Here is a 19,249-nt window from a genome sequence, read left to right as displayed (position 1 = left end):
CAATGCATGTCTCATGGAATTTTTAAATTTCCTTTTTTTTTTTTTAATATATATATATTGGTATTCATTGTTGCTCACTACTACCATTTAAAGAAGTGATGTAATGTGAACACACTGTAGTGGTAAATTCTATAAAGGGAAGAGGGATGCAAAAAATATACACCAAATTAATCTACCATTTTTTTTATTTAGCTTCTATTTGACATTCATTCATCGAGTACTTTTGAAAGTGCAAAGGTGAAAAAACTATTCTTCCCGTCTCATTTTCTTAACTACTCGTAACACCTAATCTTTGCTATACATCCAAGCGACGGCTTGGATCTATATAACCAGTGTAGGTCCGTACTTGTGATAAATAAATGGTAATGTATTTTAAAAGTAAGAAAATGCATACTTTATAATGAAAATACAATATCATGAACATTAATACGAGAAATTCCTTAATCAGTTACATTAGGAGGGAATTTTTGCGTGTATCAACTTTATATGTCCGACGATTCTCAATAAGAGACTTTAATCAGAGAGTGTAGGGTCAAAATAGGACTATTATTAGAAGGGGCGGCCATCAGAATCTAGACGCATTAGCTAAGCCTTAGTTAGAAAGCACAAAATCATTCTCATTACTCAACTACCCTTATTAAACCCTCTTTTCAAGAACAACAAGACATTAGCTTGATTTTCTATATTCAAATGCGATGATTTAGGTAAATAAATTCAACTTAAGTCTCTAATCATCATGACAATTGTGCTTGTTTCACGTTCATTGAATGCAGTCATATACTTGCACGCTTGCAAAAATCGTTTTAATCAAATCAATTAGACATGGAGCTAGATTATTTAATTTATTCGTTTGGGAAAGGAAAAAAAAAAGCTTTTTCTTTGTAATTAGGCTATATTGATCAATATTATAAAACCTAACGTTTGTCTACCTCCGTCTCTATTAGCTTGTTCCACCTTCAGGTACGATTTTTAAAATAGAGTGAAAAAGTAGAGTGGAAAAAGGTAGTTAATGAATGTGTAGTCCAACTCTATAGAAAAAAAAATACTTATTCCGTGTCAAATACTAATAAACAAAGCAAAATAAACGATAGGTAGAGAAGTGATTGTTTGGCAATAAACTTTGATTTGCAAGAATCAAAATCTTCTCTAGTTCTCTTCGATCAACTTCAAAAGAGGAAAAATAAAATTATTGTCCTAGGTATTATAGGACAGTTGTAAAGGCTATATGATTCAATTAATTCTTCTTGTTATTCCAGGAGAAAATTGTCAGCATGCTAGAATATATAATTAAGTACAACCATAATATAGAGTATATACCTAATTAGTACCAAAGAATATTTTTATTTTTTTAAATTATAGTACATGGTATCTTTTAGAACTGAAAAAACCTCAACAAATTACTTAATTAGAGTAGTTTAATTTGATTAACTTGCAAACTCGAATTTCGAGAAGAGTTTGTAGGGGACCATAAATCGTAGATCAGATTTTGCAACTGCTAAATTAAACTTTTGCAAAATTTGTTAACATTTACGTACCATTTAAAAATTATATTTTGTGCATGCTGATGATAAAAAGAAGAAGCAAAAGCTAACAAAATTTCATGAAATGAGTGCCAAAAAAAAAGATAACAGGATTTTCTGCTGCTGAGGAACCTTGCAGGATGGAATGTTATGGTGATGAGCTAGCTACCAATTTTTTAACATGAACAACATTATATTAACATAATATACATAACAAAAGACTACATTGATCATGCTAAGCTATGTCGTCTAGCAAACAGATCGATCGATGATGGACCACACGCCTTTTTTCGCTTTGTAATCGTATATATATGATCCTGTGTCTGTCATTAGACCGAAAACTATATGGTATGATCAATAATAAAGATGTCTTGATTAAGAACATGTAGGATGAAGAACATGCCTTGTTTGTAATCTAGCTAGTATGTAGATGATTTTCTAACTAAAATTGGCATCTTTGACTTAAAATTATTTGATAGTATAAAGAAGAACCTGTTTGTTAAGGAAACTAAAAGGGGGTTTAATTTATGTTTTTTTCTGAATGAATTGATATGTATCGATCAGCTGGAAAATGAAATTAAAGGGTGATGATATCTTTGTATTATGCATAGTATGTGACCATATATTGACTGTGATGGGACCTATGTATAATATAAGGTTTGTCATGTTGTGACAAGTTTAATTTATATAATAAGGTTTTTCATGCTATGTTTTGGTTCCATACTTGCATTACGTCAAGGTATGTTTCTTAAGAATGGGTCACCATACTTCCCCCGATCATGGCAACAAGTTATAGGGTGGAGGGCACGAGGGATGATTATTGTTTCTTCGCGAATAGACTTAGCTTTCCGTTCGCTTATAGGGGTAAGTTATAGGTGAATATGATTTTGTTCTCTCTGCCTTATTTAAATTTCATGTCGAAAAGAAATAAATTGTGTTTAGTTGTTTAGGCCCATGGCTTAGAAGTTCACACAAGTAAAGTTCATTTCGTAAATACAACTAATTATAATGAATTAAGATAAGGTGGTAAATTTAGGTGAAGAGAAACTTTCTAGAAGATGTATAGACACTCATACATGCATGGGAGACATTAGTCAAAATTTTCGACCTAGATTTGAGTGGTCCATCTCTAATCATAGCCTGAATGATTTGATGAAAGCTTCAAAATGTTCAAGGATTGAAATTTTTTTCAACAGTCATCATCAGATAATAAAATTTGGGATTTACCTAAACTGCAAAAAATAAGGAGCATGAGTTTATTGAGGAAGGCTTTGTCAAATAGAGGGATTCCATCCAAAACAATTCTCTATGATGACTTTTACAATTTATTAGTGATAGAACAAACTATTCCCTTTTTCTCTTATATTTGCAGCAAATTCTTTTATATTTTAAAGAGGTGTATTAAGTTGATACTTAACTTTATTTTTTAGCATGTGGAATTGTGGAGTAAGAAACGAATTAGTTAAAAAAAATAAAAAATAAAAAAGAGTTCGTGTATTAATTTTATTGGAAAAAAAAGTAGGTAAACTAAAAGGGGCAAAAAAACCAAGAAAAATGAAACATTTTTTAAGGGATGGAAGGAATATCTACGAGTTCAACCAATTAAAAAAAGTGGTTAATTAAATTAAGAATTTGTTAACAATCTGAATTAAGTTTAATAATCCATGAACGAGCGAAACAGCAACAAGAAGGGGTGGTGGCGCAGTTGGCTAGCGCGTAGGTCTCATAGCTTTCGTTGAGTAATCCTGAGGTCGAGAGTTCGAGCCTCTCTCACCCCATACTTTTTTTCTTTGTTTAATATTTGTCTCACATAGTTGTTTCACTTTTTAGGCAGTTTTAGCACTCCTTTTTCCAGCTTTTCGAGTTTTCCAAATCTGTAACTTGGTATGATTTATGGTATTAAAAAGTGACCCCTTTGATGTATAGACATATCACATACAAAATATGTCATTCATCAAACTTTTTTTGGTCAAGTTTGTCATACCTCAATCATAAATTTAATGAAAATGAAATGATTATCTTCTTTCTAATGCCTTCAACAAAATGTAGTGAATATATGGACAAAATTTGTAAGGAGTATATTTTAATTATTAAATTTGTAAGGCAAGCCTAATACTTCTTCATTGTTGATACATAACTTACAACTTGAATACATGCAAATCCAACACAAGTCTACAATGTTAACACGAAAATCAGGAAACAGGGCCTTTCGAGAAGGTGAATAAAGAAGCTGATGATCAAACACAAGGCTACAAACTAAACAACATCTAACTAATCTACTAAGTATATAGGCAATTATGAAGGAGCACCAAGGTAAGAGGCCAAGCGCAAAATGTCACTGAATACTCCACCAGCTGTAACTTCAGCTCCAGCACCAGGGCCTCGAACAATGAGAGGCTGCTCCTTGTACCGCTCAGTGGTAAATAAGATGATATTATCTGACCCTGAGAGCTGAGCAAACGGGTGATCTTTCTTGTAGCTCTTCAACTTCACAAGTCCCTTTTCGTTGGTCACATCCACCACTCCCACGTATCTTAGAACCTATATGAATTCCAAATTTCAGCAAATATAAAATGTGAACAAAGCAGGAGTGAGAACTAAAATTTATATGAATAAACTTAATAATTTTGTATACATAATTAATAAAGTATGAATACTCACCTCTCCTGCACCATCAGCGGCTTGCAATTTCTTAGCCCAGTCTTCATCAAAGTGAGGAAGCTGCTGCATGAATTCCTCGGCTGATTCAATAGCCTGAAGAGAAATACAGCTTTTAGACCATATTCAGCTAAAACATGCTCCCCCCACCCGATACATACAACACCAACCCCCCCCCCCCCTCCCAAACCACCCCACTGTTTCCAAGCAGAAATGCAAGTCAACTCTTAAGCAGTGTTGGGTTCTAGCTTAATATATTAAATATGAGTTTTAACTTTTAATAAACTCCTCCGTTTTTCTTTTGGATGCATCAATTTCTATATAAAGAAATTTCAATTTAGATGCATTCTTTTCCTTTTTAGTTAATAAACTCTCTATATCTCTCTCATATCACATGGGTCCTCCTTTTTTCTTTCTCTTTATCTCTCTCATCTCCAAAAATTCCCTAGGAGTCCGTGAATTTAAAAGCGATGCATCTAAAAAAAACGGAGGAAGTATAAAAATCAGCTCATAGACTTCAAAATTGGAAAGGAATGAAAGGGGGAGGAGAAGGAGATGAAGGGTAGAGAGAGGAGAAAGGTTGGACATTGTGCTTCAAGGATAATCATTTTAACCATCGAGGATATTATTTTCATCCTTTCAGGTGCCTGAAGAAATAACAGTCTCTCTATTACAAACAAACCAGGAAAATATATACTGTAATAAATAATAAAAGTTCAATGACTTCTGTAATTTCACCCAGCCAAAAGCCCAACTATAGCCTAACAAAAGGTTGATACTTACTCTTAATGGTTCTGGAACAAGGCTTTCAGGAGGTATATCCGAAAGTTCAAGCTTCATTCCACATTCTCTTGCTAGAATTATTACCTGCCACATAAAGCTTCTGTAAGAAAACAAACTGCTGAGCTTATAACAGCAAGAAGGGCTTGTATGCAAAATAATAACTTGACTTCCCCTATAACCCACCCTAAGCATGTTAATCCTTACAAACATTGATTACTTTCAGTTGGATACAAATTTACTATAGTATTACATTTGTAACCCTTTCAGATGCTGAAGAGATCAATCCCATGATATGTCAACAAACACGAAGATAAATCAGGTACAGCACAGCAACTTTATATCTCAAAAGGATGGATATAACAGGTTTCGGTATCACATTATAATTATGAAAAGTTCATATTCTCCATTTAGCTTGGAAACAGCTCATGTTCCTAGAAACAAAGATGCTTTATTAACGGGAAAACCCCTCAAATCCAGACTCCCAGCCATTTCTGGGCTTCAAAGCCATAGAACGAAGGGGATTCGGAAATGGGGAAACCTCAGGTGCCAGAAGTTTCAATGCTTCCTAGTTACTAAGTAGGTCAAGCAGCTGCTATCTTGTCTCCTGAGAGGAATCAGGAAAGCTCAGCACAAATGACACTTAGAAGTTTGAACCATGCAAGGATTTCCAGTACACAATTAATTACCCTTTAATGGAACTTGTAATTTAGCTTCCAAAAAGAAGAGAGACATAAGCAAGGGGGCTTGTTTTTCTTGCAGCATAAGCCCCATTTCTGATAGATACAAGATCCCAAATTCCCAACCAAATTTTGGTGGATCCCCTCAATGAACATACCAAATTATTTAGCTCAGATAAATCATTCACTGATTGATAATCAGAATTAGCAGTATACATATGCCACATTAGCAATTTGCAGCCGTGGATCAGTATGTAGCCTGGTTTGTTTTACTATGTTCACATTACTAGTGTTTACCTTTCTAGCAACATCTGTTCCAGAAAGGTCATCCCTAGGATCAGGCTCTGTATATCCGGCTTGTTTTGCCTCAGTCACCACCTCACTGAATTTTCTTCCACCTTTGAACTTATTGAATATGTAGCTTAAAGTTCCACTGCAACGAAAGTAAGTAATGACAATCAAGAAACAGACATTAGAATGTGCAAGAAGCAAATGCTAAATTTCCTAAAGAGATAGCTCCAATCCTGTTTTTGCTCCTCAAGCACATTGTGAGGTACAGGGGTGCGCAGAACATTAAAGAAGTATCGATCCCAACAGTTGAACCACAAAAGCTTACCTGAAAATACCCTCAATGCTCAATATTTTGTCGCCGGTTTCAAGAAGACCTCTTAAAGTACTGATTATCGGAAGACCCGCACCAACTGTAGCTTCATAAAAGTAGTGCGTATATGATTGTCGTTGCAGAGATCTCAGCTTCAAATACTACATTGATTATGCAAAACAGGCTATTAGCCAAGTTTTCAAGTATTACAATTTGTTTGTATGATTTGATTTAGATGAATTTGCAAAGAACAGCCAAAAGCAATGTAATAAAGAAAAATATAATCTGTTGGACGAAAAAACTGCCTGGCAGTGATTATGTTACACTATATATTATGACATAGAAACCAGGCAACCAAAATCATACAAGTATAAGGCAATTCTTCACTAAAAAGCTATATAAAACAAGTAAAGGAACAAGATGAGGGGGAAAAGATTTTACAGAAAAAGATGTGCATGAGAAAATGAACAGTCAACCAAGTACACCCTCAAATCCTCAATCCCCGATACCCAAAACCAAAAGTGACATTAAAAAGGCCGTTCAGCACAGCAGTTTATCTACAGGAAAATCTTTACCTGATCAAGAGGTCCAGAATTAGCTTTCTTGTTGGGGGTAATTATATGGATTCCTTTACGCAACCAATCATAATAATGGCTTGCAATATATGAGTCAGCCGTACAATCGACTAACACAGTGTTCGGGATAAAATGATTCCCATGGACATGCTGAACAAATTTCTGCATGTCAGCAGCTTTCCCTTGCTCACTTTGCTGCTCTTTCCAGTTAGACAAGTCAATACCCCTACAATGGAGAAAGAAGATAGAAATAAGAAACGTGTAAGGTTCTTAATAACTAGAAAAACACGGTCGCATGGTTGAAACAGGTTATGGGCAAACTTAATGGCTCAACAAAAAGACAATGCCATTCAGAAGATATGAAGTGCGATCACTATAGAAATAATCTGAAATAAGTCCTTCCATCCAACTAATTCTACCATCAAAATTCCAGAACCTCGGAAAAATATTAAGTTAAAAAACATCAGAATCTCGGATAGTCCCAACCCTCGGTTTAAAATAAGCTTGCAATTCCTAAAAAGCATGCCTGGATACAATAGCTTGTTATACGAACGGTTCCACAAGGATAAAAGGACCATGTTACATTAATACCCTATCAGATCCATAATTTAAGTTATTTTAGAAATATTCACACATATTAACAAATTTGTTTAATTTAGCAAAATTGGAATTGGTATTGTAAAGTAGCATTTTTTTTAAAAAAAAATATGACTCATAGTGATGTGTTAAAATTTTATAACAAAACTTAAAATTGAATTGAATTAAGTAAATATTGACATATTTATAATGTATGTCAATTTATTTACAACGCAATATTATCAGCTAAAACAACATATAATTTGGATCGGAGTGAGTAGTGATAGTAGTAAGTTTAATTTAACTACAATGGTGTCGCATATGGTATCAGGAAAATACAGGCAGCAACCACAACAGAACGAAGAAATTGAATTGCATCTATTCTCGTCAATATAGGCCACAAGTTTACCAATGTAACATGGATCATGTTACAATTCGCAAGTCCCAGATCATGGTTGTCGGATTGGGGGGCTGGGAAGGTGAGCATGCACAGACACACACGCATGCAATTGCACAAGCTCACACACAAACAAATAGAACAAACAAGTGACTATACATCTAATGATAAGAAACTAAATGTCAACACATGCTACACAGAATAGAAACTCCTGGACCTACCCAAGTACCCAAACCAATTCCCCCCCCCCCCGGCACACTAAACGAAGCACCCAAAAAAAAAAAAAAAAAAAAAAAAAAGAGAGAGAGGGGGACTATTGCCTATGGTTCAACAGAAATTCAAAATAAGTACAAAGAAACCCTCATTTCAACCACCATAATAATGAGATTCCAATACTGAAATGGGAATAATTAGGTTAAAAACTTACGAATCAGAAAGAAGCATTTTCTTTGAGCTTGTGATTCCCATAACACGCAAATCAATGTTAAACTTCTCCTTTAATTCAGCTGTCTGTGACATATATCAACCACAACCACATTCTAGAGTGAAATTCTATCAAATTTCAGACTTTACTCTTATAAAAAGGGCTACAGAAAGGGAAGACAAAATTTGCTAGTGTTCACATCAATTCACCTGATCACGAAGTTGGTCAAGCAGAGTTGCCCCAATTAATCCTGGCCCAATGATTCCCATAGAAAGTGTCGTCCTTGAGAGATAGAATCTGGAATGAACAGCCCTCAGGGCTTTAATACAATCATCCCTTTTGACTACCACAGTAATGTTGTATTCAGAACAGCCTTGTGCTATAGCACGAATATTAATATTGGCCTGCATTACATTCAAGCTTATCACAGAAGTTTTTATACAATATATGTTCAAAACAAATAGGAAAGAAGACATAAAAAATGAAAGCCTCATTGATAGAATTGAAGGATAAGAATAGTAAGGAAACATTCATATACAAATTACTAGCATTTGCTAACCTTTGCAAGTGCGTTAAAAAGAGTGGCACTGACTCCAGGTGTACTGGCCATTTTCTGCCCAACTGTTGCCAAAATGCTGCAATTTGGGATAATAGCAACCTGAGAAGAGCTCCATTAGTTTAGAAAATAGCATTATGAGCAACGAGCCGCCAAAACAATTACCGGACATGCATGTTGCAAAATGCAAACATGACTAAAACAGCAAATGAGGAACCTGTGAGAGACGTCCAGCATCTAAAGCTCGATTAAATCGAGACCGTAGAGCTTCAGCCACAGAGTTTACTTCCTTCTCGGGGACAGCAAAGCACACCGAATGTTCACTACTTGCCTGCATTATAAATAAACATTTGAACCTAGCACATTCAGTTTGTAGCCTCCAAATCTCACTACTCACTAGTCCATAATAAGTAATAAGCTGGAAGGAGCCCAAGAGATAATGACAATGTATGTCCAAGACCAAAACATAATTAAAAAAAAAAAAAACTGAACCTCACAAATTCCTAGAGAGGAGAGAAAGAACAAAGGCCAAGTACCTGAGAGATCATGATAACATTAGCCCCAACATCCTTCACAGTACTGAAAATGGCACTAGCAGTACCAGGAACACCAGCCATACCAGTACTGTCAAGCACAAATTGGATCGTCCAAGTTAATTGGGAACAGTAACAAAACAAAAGGACATAGAGATAGGTCATATTGACAAATATTATCTTACCCCTCAACATTTACAAGGGCCAGATTATCTATTGTTGCAAACCCTTTCACAGGAGATTGCACATGCTCGCCATTATCGTCAGCAGAAGGACGACATATTTTAGTTCCAGGAGCTGCTAGGTTGAAAACATTTCTTATTACAATTGGAATGTCATATCGCATCACAGGAATGATTGTCCGAGGATGTAATACATTAGCCCCAAAGTATGACTGCAGGCAAATCAAATTAACAATTTAAATACCAAGGATGGTAATGACAATAACTCTGTAAATAAGAGTCAAATATGTATCTAATATTCTATTGTAAAGCTTCAAGAAAAGAAGAGCCAAAAATTTTGTTAACTATACCACAAAATTTTACAAGCACAGTTAAAAAATTAATGAGTTAAAAATTTTACCATCTCCCAAGCCTCTTGATAAGACAATGTGTGGAGTATCACAGCTTCGCTCACTGCAAATAAATTGATATCAACCATGAGCGCATTATGGCTAGGATAAAAAGACCCAGAAAAAGGAAAAAAATTAAGCTGAACATATGCAGACCTTTTCTCGGATCAGCACTATAAACACCATCAACATCTGTCCAGATTGTAACTTGACCAGCTCTTAAAAGAGCACCCATTATAGCCGCAGAAAAGTCACTTCCATCCCTCTTAAGGGTAGTTGGAATGTTATCAGGGGTCGTGGCTATAAAGCCAGTTGCTATAATGATACTTGATGGGTTATTAGAAAACCATTTGTCAAGTCTTCTTTCAGATTCAGGAAAATCTGGATCAACTTGATTAGAACTAGTTGGATTTACAACAAGGACATCCCTGGTATCCATCCATTTACAATCATAACCTTTCTGCACATTAAGAAGTGGAACCAGAGAAAAGGTTGGAAATAATATAACAACCACATAATTAATAATAATCTAAACAAAGAATAACAATAGAAAAACCTGTTTGATGACAAGTGATAGCATCTGTGCAGACCACAATTCTCCATATCCAACGACAAAATCAGTGAATGATTCAGTAGCATGACCAGCTGTGAAAGAATATAGAAAAGAAGAATCAGATCTTTAGGTTTATAAGACTTTGCATACAAAGAGTATCATCTAAAATCTAATGTTATTTTAATTAAAAAAAAAAAAAAAGGGCAAGGCCACTGTCAAACTCAAAAATTTCATACTTCAATCTAACTACAATCATAAACATCGTATCACCAATAGAAGCTTCGTGACGCTCTTCCAGATATGCTGCATAAGTGCACAACCATCAACAATAATAACACATGAAGCGGAAAGAATACCACTTATTGTTGGTTATATGAGTCCAATATGTCATACCAATTTTGAAATACAAGAAATAGCACATAAAACTAACAAGGTAAAAAACATTGATGCAGTATCTAGACTTTTCACCGTATGCAAGAGAGCCTAGAAACTATTCGCTCATACCTATGTATATTGCACGAAGCATTGCTTTAAGATTATTTATATCATCATGAAGTCTTGATAAGAAACTAAGAAGGTCATCTCCCTCCAACATATCTTTAGCTGTTGATGTGTGTTTCTCTAAAACAGCATCCAACGCAGACAGAAATGATTCATCCCGTGATTGTGCCCTCTTGATTAAGTCATACATCATGTCAGTCACCTTCGACATGGCAGATACAACCACCAACTTCCTCTCAGACACGTCTTTCACAACTATTTCTGCAACACTCTTTATTCTGTCGGGGCATCCAACACAAGTCCCACCAAATTTATGAACAGACCACATGTCACCTTTAGGCAACTCAACCTTTTCAACCACAGCCTCTAAAGAAGCAGCTGCAACAATGTATGAGTAACACCAATGAGAAAGTTGCACATCATCTTGGCAAGTTACTTACAGTAAACTAGTTCATTACTGCAACTATTAGTCTATTACTACTATTCTACTAAGGAACATAATTAACCTTTGGTAGAGGCGTGGACGAAACCAGGATATTGCCACCGCTTTCCCCATTGTGATACCAAAGTATTTCTGAAAAAACACAAAATTCATCAGAACAGAAACACTCAGCACATTTTCAAGAGTTCGGATTTCATAGAATCCAGAGTTTAAATATGCCAGGTCATCCTAACAACAACTAAACTCTTTTTAAAACTGTAAAAATCATCTTTAGCAAAAATTCATCGTAATTAATCAACAAAAGTCGAATCAATACATTCAATACCAGTTCAATTTAGCAAATCCGATTTGTATAAATCAGCTAATTGAACAAGGCATTATTCTTTAATTCATAAGTCAAAGATAAACTTTTGATAGGTTAATTTACATCTGCCAAATTAAATGTTGTTGAACATCTCCATTCTAAATTTTTCTGAATCACAGTGTAAATATTAGAAAAAATATGTTCAATTTCACTTGATTAAAACGTCAATGTCAAACTACAGAAAGTATAAATAACAATAAAAACGGCAAAATGCAAAATATCTGACATCAGAATATTCATTATCAAGCGAAAGGCAGATTCCACCACCAAAATCGGCATTCCAAAAGCGACTTTAATCAATCAATTCATAAAAAACAAGCTCAAAACAATAAAAATTCAACAAATTAAGCACGCAAACATAATCAAAGAACAGAAAATTAAAATCAAGATCAAAATCAAAATCAAAGTACAGAACACAAAAAAAGAGGCGGAGAAGAAATGAAAGAACCTGGAGAGAGGAGAAGGGTGGAGGAGAGAGAAAAGAGAAGAACGAGTAGAAGAAGGAAGAGAGAATCTGGAGAGCTTGATATCAGAGCGAGACAATGTGTTGGAGAAGACGCCACTAGAGGAGGAAACTGGAGATATCGAGGAAGAAACCACCATGTCTGAGTGTTGGTGGGTTTGGGGATTTAGACGGCTGCGTTTTTCTGTGCTTGTGATTGATGGTGGCCAACAAATCGAAACACCGACTTATTACTCTTAATATAGTACCATGAGTCAAGGTGGACCAATTTGGTGAAGTATAAGCTATTCGATGGAGTTAAGGGGCATCGAGTGAGTTTACTAAGTAATTGTCCGTATTAGAGTTGGTCATGGGATGGGTCGGACTAGCACGATAATAGTCCAATCCGATTAAACCCATGAAAACTATGGCGTGGTATGAGAGATGTGTTGGTATGCCATGAATTGTGCATGTATATTATTTGAAGAATTTAGTATGAGTTCGATGCGATCATGACGGAATGACCCATGAGTTGGGCCAATTTTGATCAATTTACCAAAAAAAATGAAAATTTATTTAAGGGATGTGTTCATGTGTTCACACAAAGTAGATTAAGACATGCATGACCTCTATTTTTTTTTTTTTAAATCAACACAAGTCCACACGACACATTTATTTTCTTGGTCCAATTTAAGGACGGCCCGCTTGAGCAAGTAGCACACTAGTACATCTCGTTCCTACCTTTATTTGTATCAATTAATTTTGTCTGTTTTTTGTTTATTTATTTTTCCTAATTTTGTTTGCATACCCATTACTCAGTATCAATAAGTATTTGTTTGAAAATGAAACTAATATATTAATTAAAAAGTCATGCTATATTTACAAAAGAAATCAAAATTAGCTAATACAAACTTTGTTGGATCAAATATGTTCTAGTTAAGCAAAACCACGGTTGTTGTCCATAAGGTCTAACATTGTTGAATATCCTCTTTCACATCATTGCTTGATACATCTTCTATTGGAGGTCTTTCAATATATTGTAATTTTGCAATTGAACAGAATTTGATTCAATTGGTTGTAGAAGTAGAATTGACCTCTGCCACTACATCACACAAATCCTCATCAACGAATCAATTTATCCTGCAAAATTAAAAAACATGAATCCAAACTTTTAAAAGGCAATAGATAAAACTTAAATTATATATATATATATATAACTCCAAAATTGGTAGGAAAACACTCCAATATAGTGAGAAAATAGAGGTTTATAATGAAAATAAATTTAAAAAAAAAAAAAAAAAAAAAAAAAAACTTATTATACTCCGTAGTAAATAAACCAAAAATTAGGATTTTGCCATCTAACAAAAAGGTCGACGGATAGCCACTACGGAGTATAGCCAAAAGAAAAGTGTTTGTGTTTCGACGGAGGAAGAGCATACCAATTTAAAAAAGGATTTACAAGCATCTTCCATAAGAAGTCCAAGCTCGAGTTCAACGGCCCATGAAGCCACGAGCCACGACTAGAGTGATCTTCAAGCTCTCAGCTTCGACCTTAAGTCATCCTCGCTGATGGTTGAACATAAATACTCCGTACAATATTGGATACCATTATCAAGGTCTATAGTCACTTGCTAGGTGTGGGGGTCAAATCATAAAATCTATGTATATTTATTATTTTTATTAATTTTCCACCAGCAAGATATCTCAAGAGAGTGAGACTAATCACAGTATCTCCACTTCTCCAGCTCTTGCAATGCAGCACTTCATCAGTTCTCACTTAAGGCGGTATATGAAATAAAGACCTATGTTACTAAACATGAGATATTATATACTAAGAAGAGTGGACGATATAACATCCAAGAAGAATATGATGAAACTAGAAATATACAAAACAAAAAACCTTTTAAGAGCTTTGTCATATGATTATACATATAGATCAGCAAGCTAACTCTGATACTCTAAAATCAAAGGGATAGCCTAAACACAACCCAGTCTAGAACCTGTACTAGGGCCCCTCTCACCCCTCTTACCCTAAATAAGCAGTTAAAAATGAGGGTCACTCATATACAAAACTCAGCTCGAGAGTATAAACACACTTCGAGCTATCCATAGGCCAAAGCAAGCCATGAACAAGAAAACAACAATAACTACCTTAATCATAAGCACAGGTGCTGACCTCTTAAATAAACTATGATTTTTAGATCTGCCTTCAGAGTTGTCAGCACATTGCTTCTCACAAACTTCCTCTGACAAACTCCTAAACTCAGTAACGGATGGTTTAAACGCGTCTGCCTCAGCGATGGAAGTATATCGCTTCTGCAGGCGGATTCTCCTCTTAGCAGTTCCCTGCTCCACAGAATTAGCTGCACTCGGCTGAGATCTCTGAAGATGGGTTCTTATCTTGATTCCGGTTTCAACAACTTTGACATCATCCAAGCATGATTCATTTCCATCTGCTGCAACAGAATTTTCGGCAAGATCTGCTAAGCAGATAATATCCTCATGAGGAGCTATTCCCTCGGTGACAGTTGAGTCTGAATCTTCACCCTTGAAAGTTTGTAAGCGTAATCTTCTTTTTGCAGTTCCTTGCCCTGCAAAATTATTAGAAGACGGAAATTGTCTATTACAGGCACGAGACCTTATCGTGATTGCATTACTTCCACCAATTTGATTATCTTCAGTCTTCATACAGCCGCCGCTAACAAGTGTTGGGGGACAATTATTTGGTTGTACGGTGCTAGTATCGCCAAGGAACCGATACAGAACATCATCATCAAAGATACTATCATCATCAGCTAACGGGTAATTCTGTATAAGTTCCTTGTAGCCCTCTGGTTCATTATAATTCTTGTCACCAGTAATGCATCCAATAAATCCTACATCATGCTGCACAATAAAATAGCAATATCAGTGTATCCATCCACAACCACCACATATGATTGTCATGACACATGCAAAACAAACTGCATATAGTGCAGCCACCACTGAGAGCCTATGCTTGGCAAGCATGCTACGCACCAAACAAAACTTAGTGACCAAGCAGCCAATCCGCCAAGTGATACACCGCAAAAAGGGGTCTAAACAATGATCAGTCTTATTAGTGAAATGAGGTGGCTCCAGTAATACACCAATGCACCTTGGTGGGATGGGCACACAAGCAATTTTATTAATTGACTCCACCAAGGGGCATAGACAAACCAGGATATCTAGGTGTTGGTTCTTAGTACAAAGAATATGCATATTAAGGAATCTCATTCTCAATCTCAGACCTATTCCTGAACAGAGTACTAAAGTAGGCTTCATTTGGGCAGCAAAAAAAAAAAAAAATGATATTTTCCCCAATTTATTGATTCCCACTAATACTATCGCTCCCTCTTATTATTCCCACTCAAATTGACCTACAATCTGTTAGATACAGAAGACTTGTGGTCTAAAATATTAGGAAGTTTATACATTTTATCATTGAAGTTATTAAGATCATTTAATTAAGTATCCAAGCCAGTAGTTTGACTTAGCAATCAATCACCTGACCCGGTTCATTGCTGTTAAAACTTTAAGAATTATGATCAATGGTAGCTAGCAAGATATCTACCTTCAGCTGGGCTACTTCAACATCAGACCCGCTACATGATCCACTCTCCTTGCCAGATGAATTCTTCCACATGTCACTTTCAGCAAATGGATCCCCATGGGGTTCCTTGTAGAAGAGTACATCTTGATTCATAAAAGAACCCATGTAGCCAGAAGCTTCTACTGTTCCATTGATGTCCTGTAGGTGCAATCCATTATGACCATCACCAAAATCTGCAGGGAAAATGTCTTCCATGCCAACTGGTTCCTGGTTCATCTGCATCGACTGCCATGTATAGTATGAATCCGGGGAATCATTGAATCTAAATGGTTCATTGATATGGGAATCCACCTGACAAGCAACACAAAACAGCACAAGTGGACAAAAAGTTAATCCCAATAATCTATTATGTGCAAATAGAAATAGATTATAACAAGGAATTTATTGATATACTCACCTCATGCACTATTTCTTCATTCACCCGAGCATGATTAGGAAACACCGTCTCAGATGTTATACTATCACAAGTTTTGACCACACAAGTCTCAGATATCAATTGTTGCTCTACACTTTGCTCAACAGACAAGGGAGAAGCTGCAAAAACTGCTGGACCAGACCGAATGTCTTCCTGTGTGATATTAGTTGGATTAGGTGAGCAAATGTTTGTTTCAACTTCATCAGTATGGGAACCATCATCATTATCATCTGGCTTCAAATCATCAGCTTTCTTAAATAAGCGGCAGAGAACAAAAGCCCCCTGTCAGAGGAATTTATTAAGGGAAAAAAAGTCAATTATTGTGTCAAAAGTGAGACATCAGGAATTTAAAATTGCAAGATCAGAAGAGGTAATCACTCAATGAACACTATCACTGAATATACATAGTCAAATCCTCAAGAAAGAAGACCAGACATGTTTCATTCTATGTCCTAATTGCTGTACTAAATCGAGAAACAACATCCTGGAGTAAGTGTCTAAAAGCACCATGGATGTTTTCTAGGCATTCTAACTTGAGCTCAAACCAAAGGATTCAGAAAAGACATAGCAATAAAGCAGGACAAAAATTACGGAAGATTTTTTTTACTTGAATCAAAAGTTCTAAAGAGTCTTATTCTTTCTTGATTCAACTTCCATAAACCTTATTCTTTCATAACCTTACAATCAAGGCTAAGTGCACAAGCAATGAAAGCCACATTGATATCCCAATAATATCATATAATGAAAGAAATCCAGACATAAGATTCTCTAATGTGATAATATGAAACGCATACTACGAATTCCACCCCCCCCCCCTCCCCTTCCCCAACTCCAACACACACACACATCCTCATATTAGCACAGGCCATCTAGGAAGAGGCAACAAGCATGAAAACATCCCTTGAGAGTTAAAATTGAAACAAGAATTAAGTTGAATTAACATACAAATCCATAGCGCAAGGGAGTTTAATTATACCTGTCCGGGATTTGTGCCATCGAGCTCCTGCAGGGTAGTGCGATACTCATGGATAACCCAACTGGTACGCTGCCCTTTGGGAGCTCGCCCTGTATAGAACACAAGGGTCTTCTTCATACCAATTAAACCCTTTTTACCCTGCTTGATGCTCCTGTCCTTACCAGTTGCCTTCCAGTAGCCAGCTTCGGTAGCTCGATTCGATCTTTGACCATTCGGGTACTTCCGGTCACGAGGACAAAAGAAGAACCATTCATGATCATTCGTTTTAATAGCTGACAAATCTGAACCCCATCATCAACAAACAAAGCACAATAATAAGCAAAAACTTCCCGTCAAAAAAAATAATCAGCAAAAAATTCATAAACAAACCAAATGAATTTGGAACTAATTAGTAATTAAAACAACAAGAATTACATCGCGAACCGAAGCCTATATCCATGACCAACCAAAATACTACAATTCACCTAAATAAACCAAGTTAATCCCGAATAATCGGTCCAAGTCAACAACAGTTCATAATCATCATTACAAAACCCTAATTCCCCATTTCACAAATTATCCCCAATTCATCAAACACAAGATCATTGAAGAGCAATCCAAAATTGAACATCATTAAAAATCAATAATCAAACACTGAAAAAACCCAAATTCACATCAATCCTCAAAAACCCCACAAAATTCACAGCATTTTTCAAATACCCACCAAATCAAACACCAATAATTACACAAAAAAAATTCAAAAAATACAGGAAAAAAAAAAATCAAAGAAGACACACATACAAAAACATAAATAATAATAAAAAAAAAATTAAAAAAAAAAAAAAAAAACATATATTACCAGGCAGATCCCAAGGCTCAACCCTGCAAATATCAACTTCTTTGATGCAAGCGACAGCATTTTCTTTGCCATTAATCTTCAACCTAAGATAATGATCAATCAACTCAACATCCGTCGGTTTAAATCTAAACCCGAGCGGCAACGTTTCAAAAGGCATAGCCAAAGCTCCCATCTTTCTTCTTCTTCGAACCTAAATACTCAAACTTTATCAGCTTAAAAACAAACCATAGAAATTAAGCATTGAAGAAGTAAAAAAAAAAAAAAACTGATTTTTTTTTTTTGGGGTATTTTTGCTGTTTTTTTTTAAAAAAAAAATTACTGATACAGTAGCAAGAAAATTCTGGGAATCAATCAATGAAAGGAGAAGGGGAGTAGAGAAGTGAGGAGAGAGAATTGAGGAGTTTGCTTACACAGGTGAATAAAGGGAAAGGAAGAGAGAGAGAAAGTGAGTCAATTTATCAATTTATGGAAATGGACAAATAGATTTTCTCTCGTATATCCCGCGTCCACTCAGCCGCGTTAATCACCTATGTGAAACTCCATTTTCGCCCCTCGCTCATACTAGTAGTCTACCAGTTGGTGTATAAAAGAAACATTAAAGAAAATTACCTTTATCGGTATTGATATACGAGTACGCATCTTTAAGAGTTACTCTGTATGTATGAATAGAAGATGAAAAAAAAATGAGCAATTTAACCCAGAATAATGGCCAAAGAAAAATTAAAGAAATTAGAAAATTACCTTTATCGGTTTTATTATAAGCAGCTTTAAAAATTACTCTGTATATATGAGTAGAATAAGAAGCAAATATGAGTAATTTACACATGTAATAATGGCCTGATTTATACTAAAGTTGATTTTGTAACTATTGTGATCTTTCTAATTTCTAACTGCCACGTTTATTTAACCACTTAAAAAATGACACATAAAAATCTTTCCTATTTCTCCCACTTGTAGTATGACATCAAGGTTACAATTAATGTATTCTTTAACATCTGTCAGCTAATTACTGATTCAAGTTAATACCGTCAATGGATTCATAGCAGTTGTTTTTGCAAGCAATAATTCTCTTTTTCTTCACATGGTTTATGAATTGAGATTGCAATCTCAACTGATCAACTAATCAGTGTCACATTATTTCTTTCTACCAGTTAATTCAACCAATGGGTTCATGCCGCGTTATTTATTTCTCCTCACTAGTTATAAAATGTGAGAT

The 19,249-nt window shown here is 35.4% G+C and overlaps 2 protein-coding genes and 1 non-coding gene across 3 annotated transcripts; 1 reads left to right on the top strand and 2 right to left on the bottom strand.

Annotated features, from left to right (window-relative positions):
• Positions 1-3,210: 3,210 nt before the first annotated feature.
• TRNAM-CAU lies at positions 3,211-3,298 on the top strand. Its single transcript is given in 2 exon segments — positions 3,211-3,248; positions 3,263-3,298. It is a non-coding gene; the product is annotated as a tRNA-Met (tRNA).
• A 288-nt stretch (positions 3,299-3,586) lies between these two features.
• LOC110727432 (bifunctional aspartokinase/homoserine dehydrogenase 2, chloroplastic-like) lies at positions 3,587-12,423 on the bottom strand. Its single transcript, XM_021906995.1, has 18 exons — positions 12,180-12,423; positions 11,432-11,499; positions 10,929-11,303; positions 10,428-10,516; positions 10,028-10,331; positions 9,883-9,935; positions 9,486-9,694; positions 9,304-9,391; positions 8,985-9,098; positions 8,771-8,869; positions 8,421-8,615; positions 8,215-8,297; positions 6,815-7,040; positions 6,255-6,400; positions 5,936-6,071; positions 4,962-5,045; positions 4,182-4,274; positions 3,587-4,061 (listed from the first exon to the last, which is right to left on the bottom strand). The coding sequence occupies exons 1-18, from the start codon at positions 12,332-12,334 to the stop codon at positions 3,816-3,818; spliced, it is 2,763 nt and encodes a 920-aa protein (XP_021762687.1). The 5' UTR covers positions 12,335-12,423; the 3' UTR covers positions 3,587-3,815.
• Positions 12,424-14,023: 1,600 nt separating this feature from the next.
• LOC110727422 (NAC domain-containing protein 14-like) lies at positions 14,024-18,480 on the bottom strand. The gene is made up of 5 exons (XM_021906987.1): positions 18,034-18,480; positions 17,196-17,476; positions 16,202-16,501; positions 15,766-16,095; positions 14,024-15,059 (listed from the first exon to the last, which is right to left on the bottom strand). Exons 1-5 carry the CDS (start codon positions 18,203-18,205, stop codon positions 14,247-14,249), a joined length of 1,896 nt encoding a protein of 631 aa, XP_021762679.1. The 5' UTR covers positions 18,206-18,480; the 3' UTR covers positions 14,024-14,246.
• Between the last annotated feature and the right edge of the window lie 769 nt (positions 18,481-19,249).

The sequence above is a fragment of the Chenopodium quinoa genome, unplaced genomic scaffold (genome assembly GCF_001683475.1).
Source record: "Chenopodium quinoa cultivar QQ74 unplaced genomic scaffold, ASM168347v1, whole genome shotgun sequence".
Lineage (NCBI taxonomy): Eukaryota > Viridiplantae > Streptophyta > Magnoliopsida > Caryophyllales > Amaranthaceae > Chenopodium > Chenopodium quinoa.
Note: the sequence above shows the minus strand (reverse complement) of the source record. Positions and strands in the feature narration are given on the sequence as shown.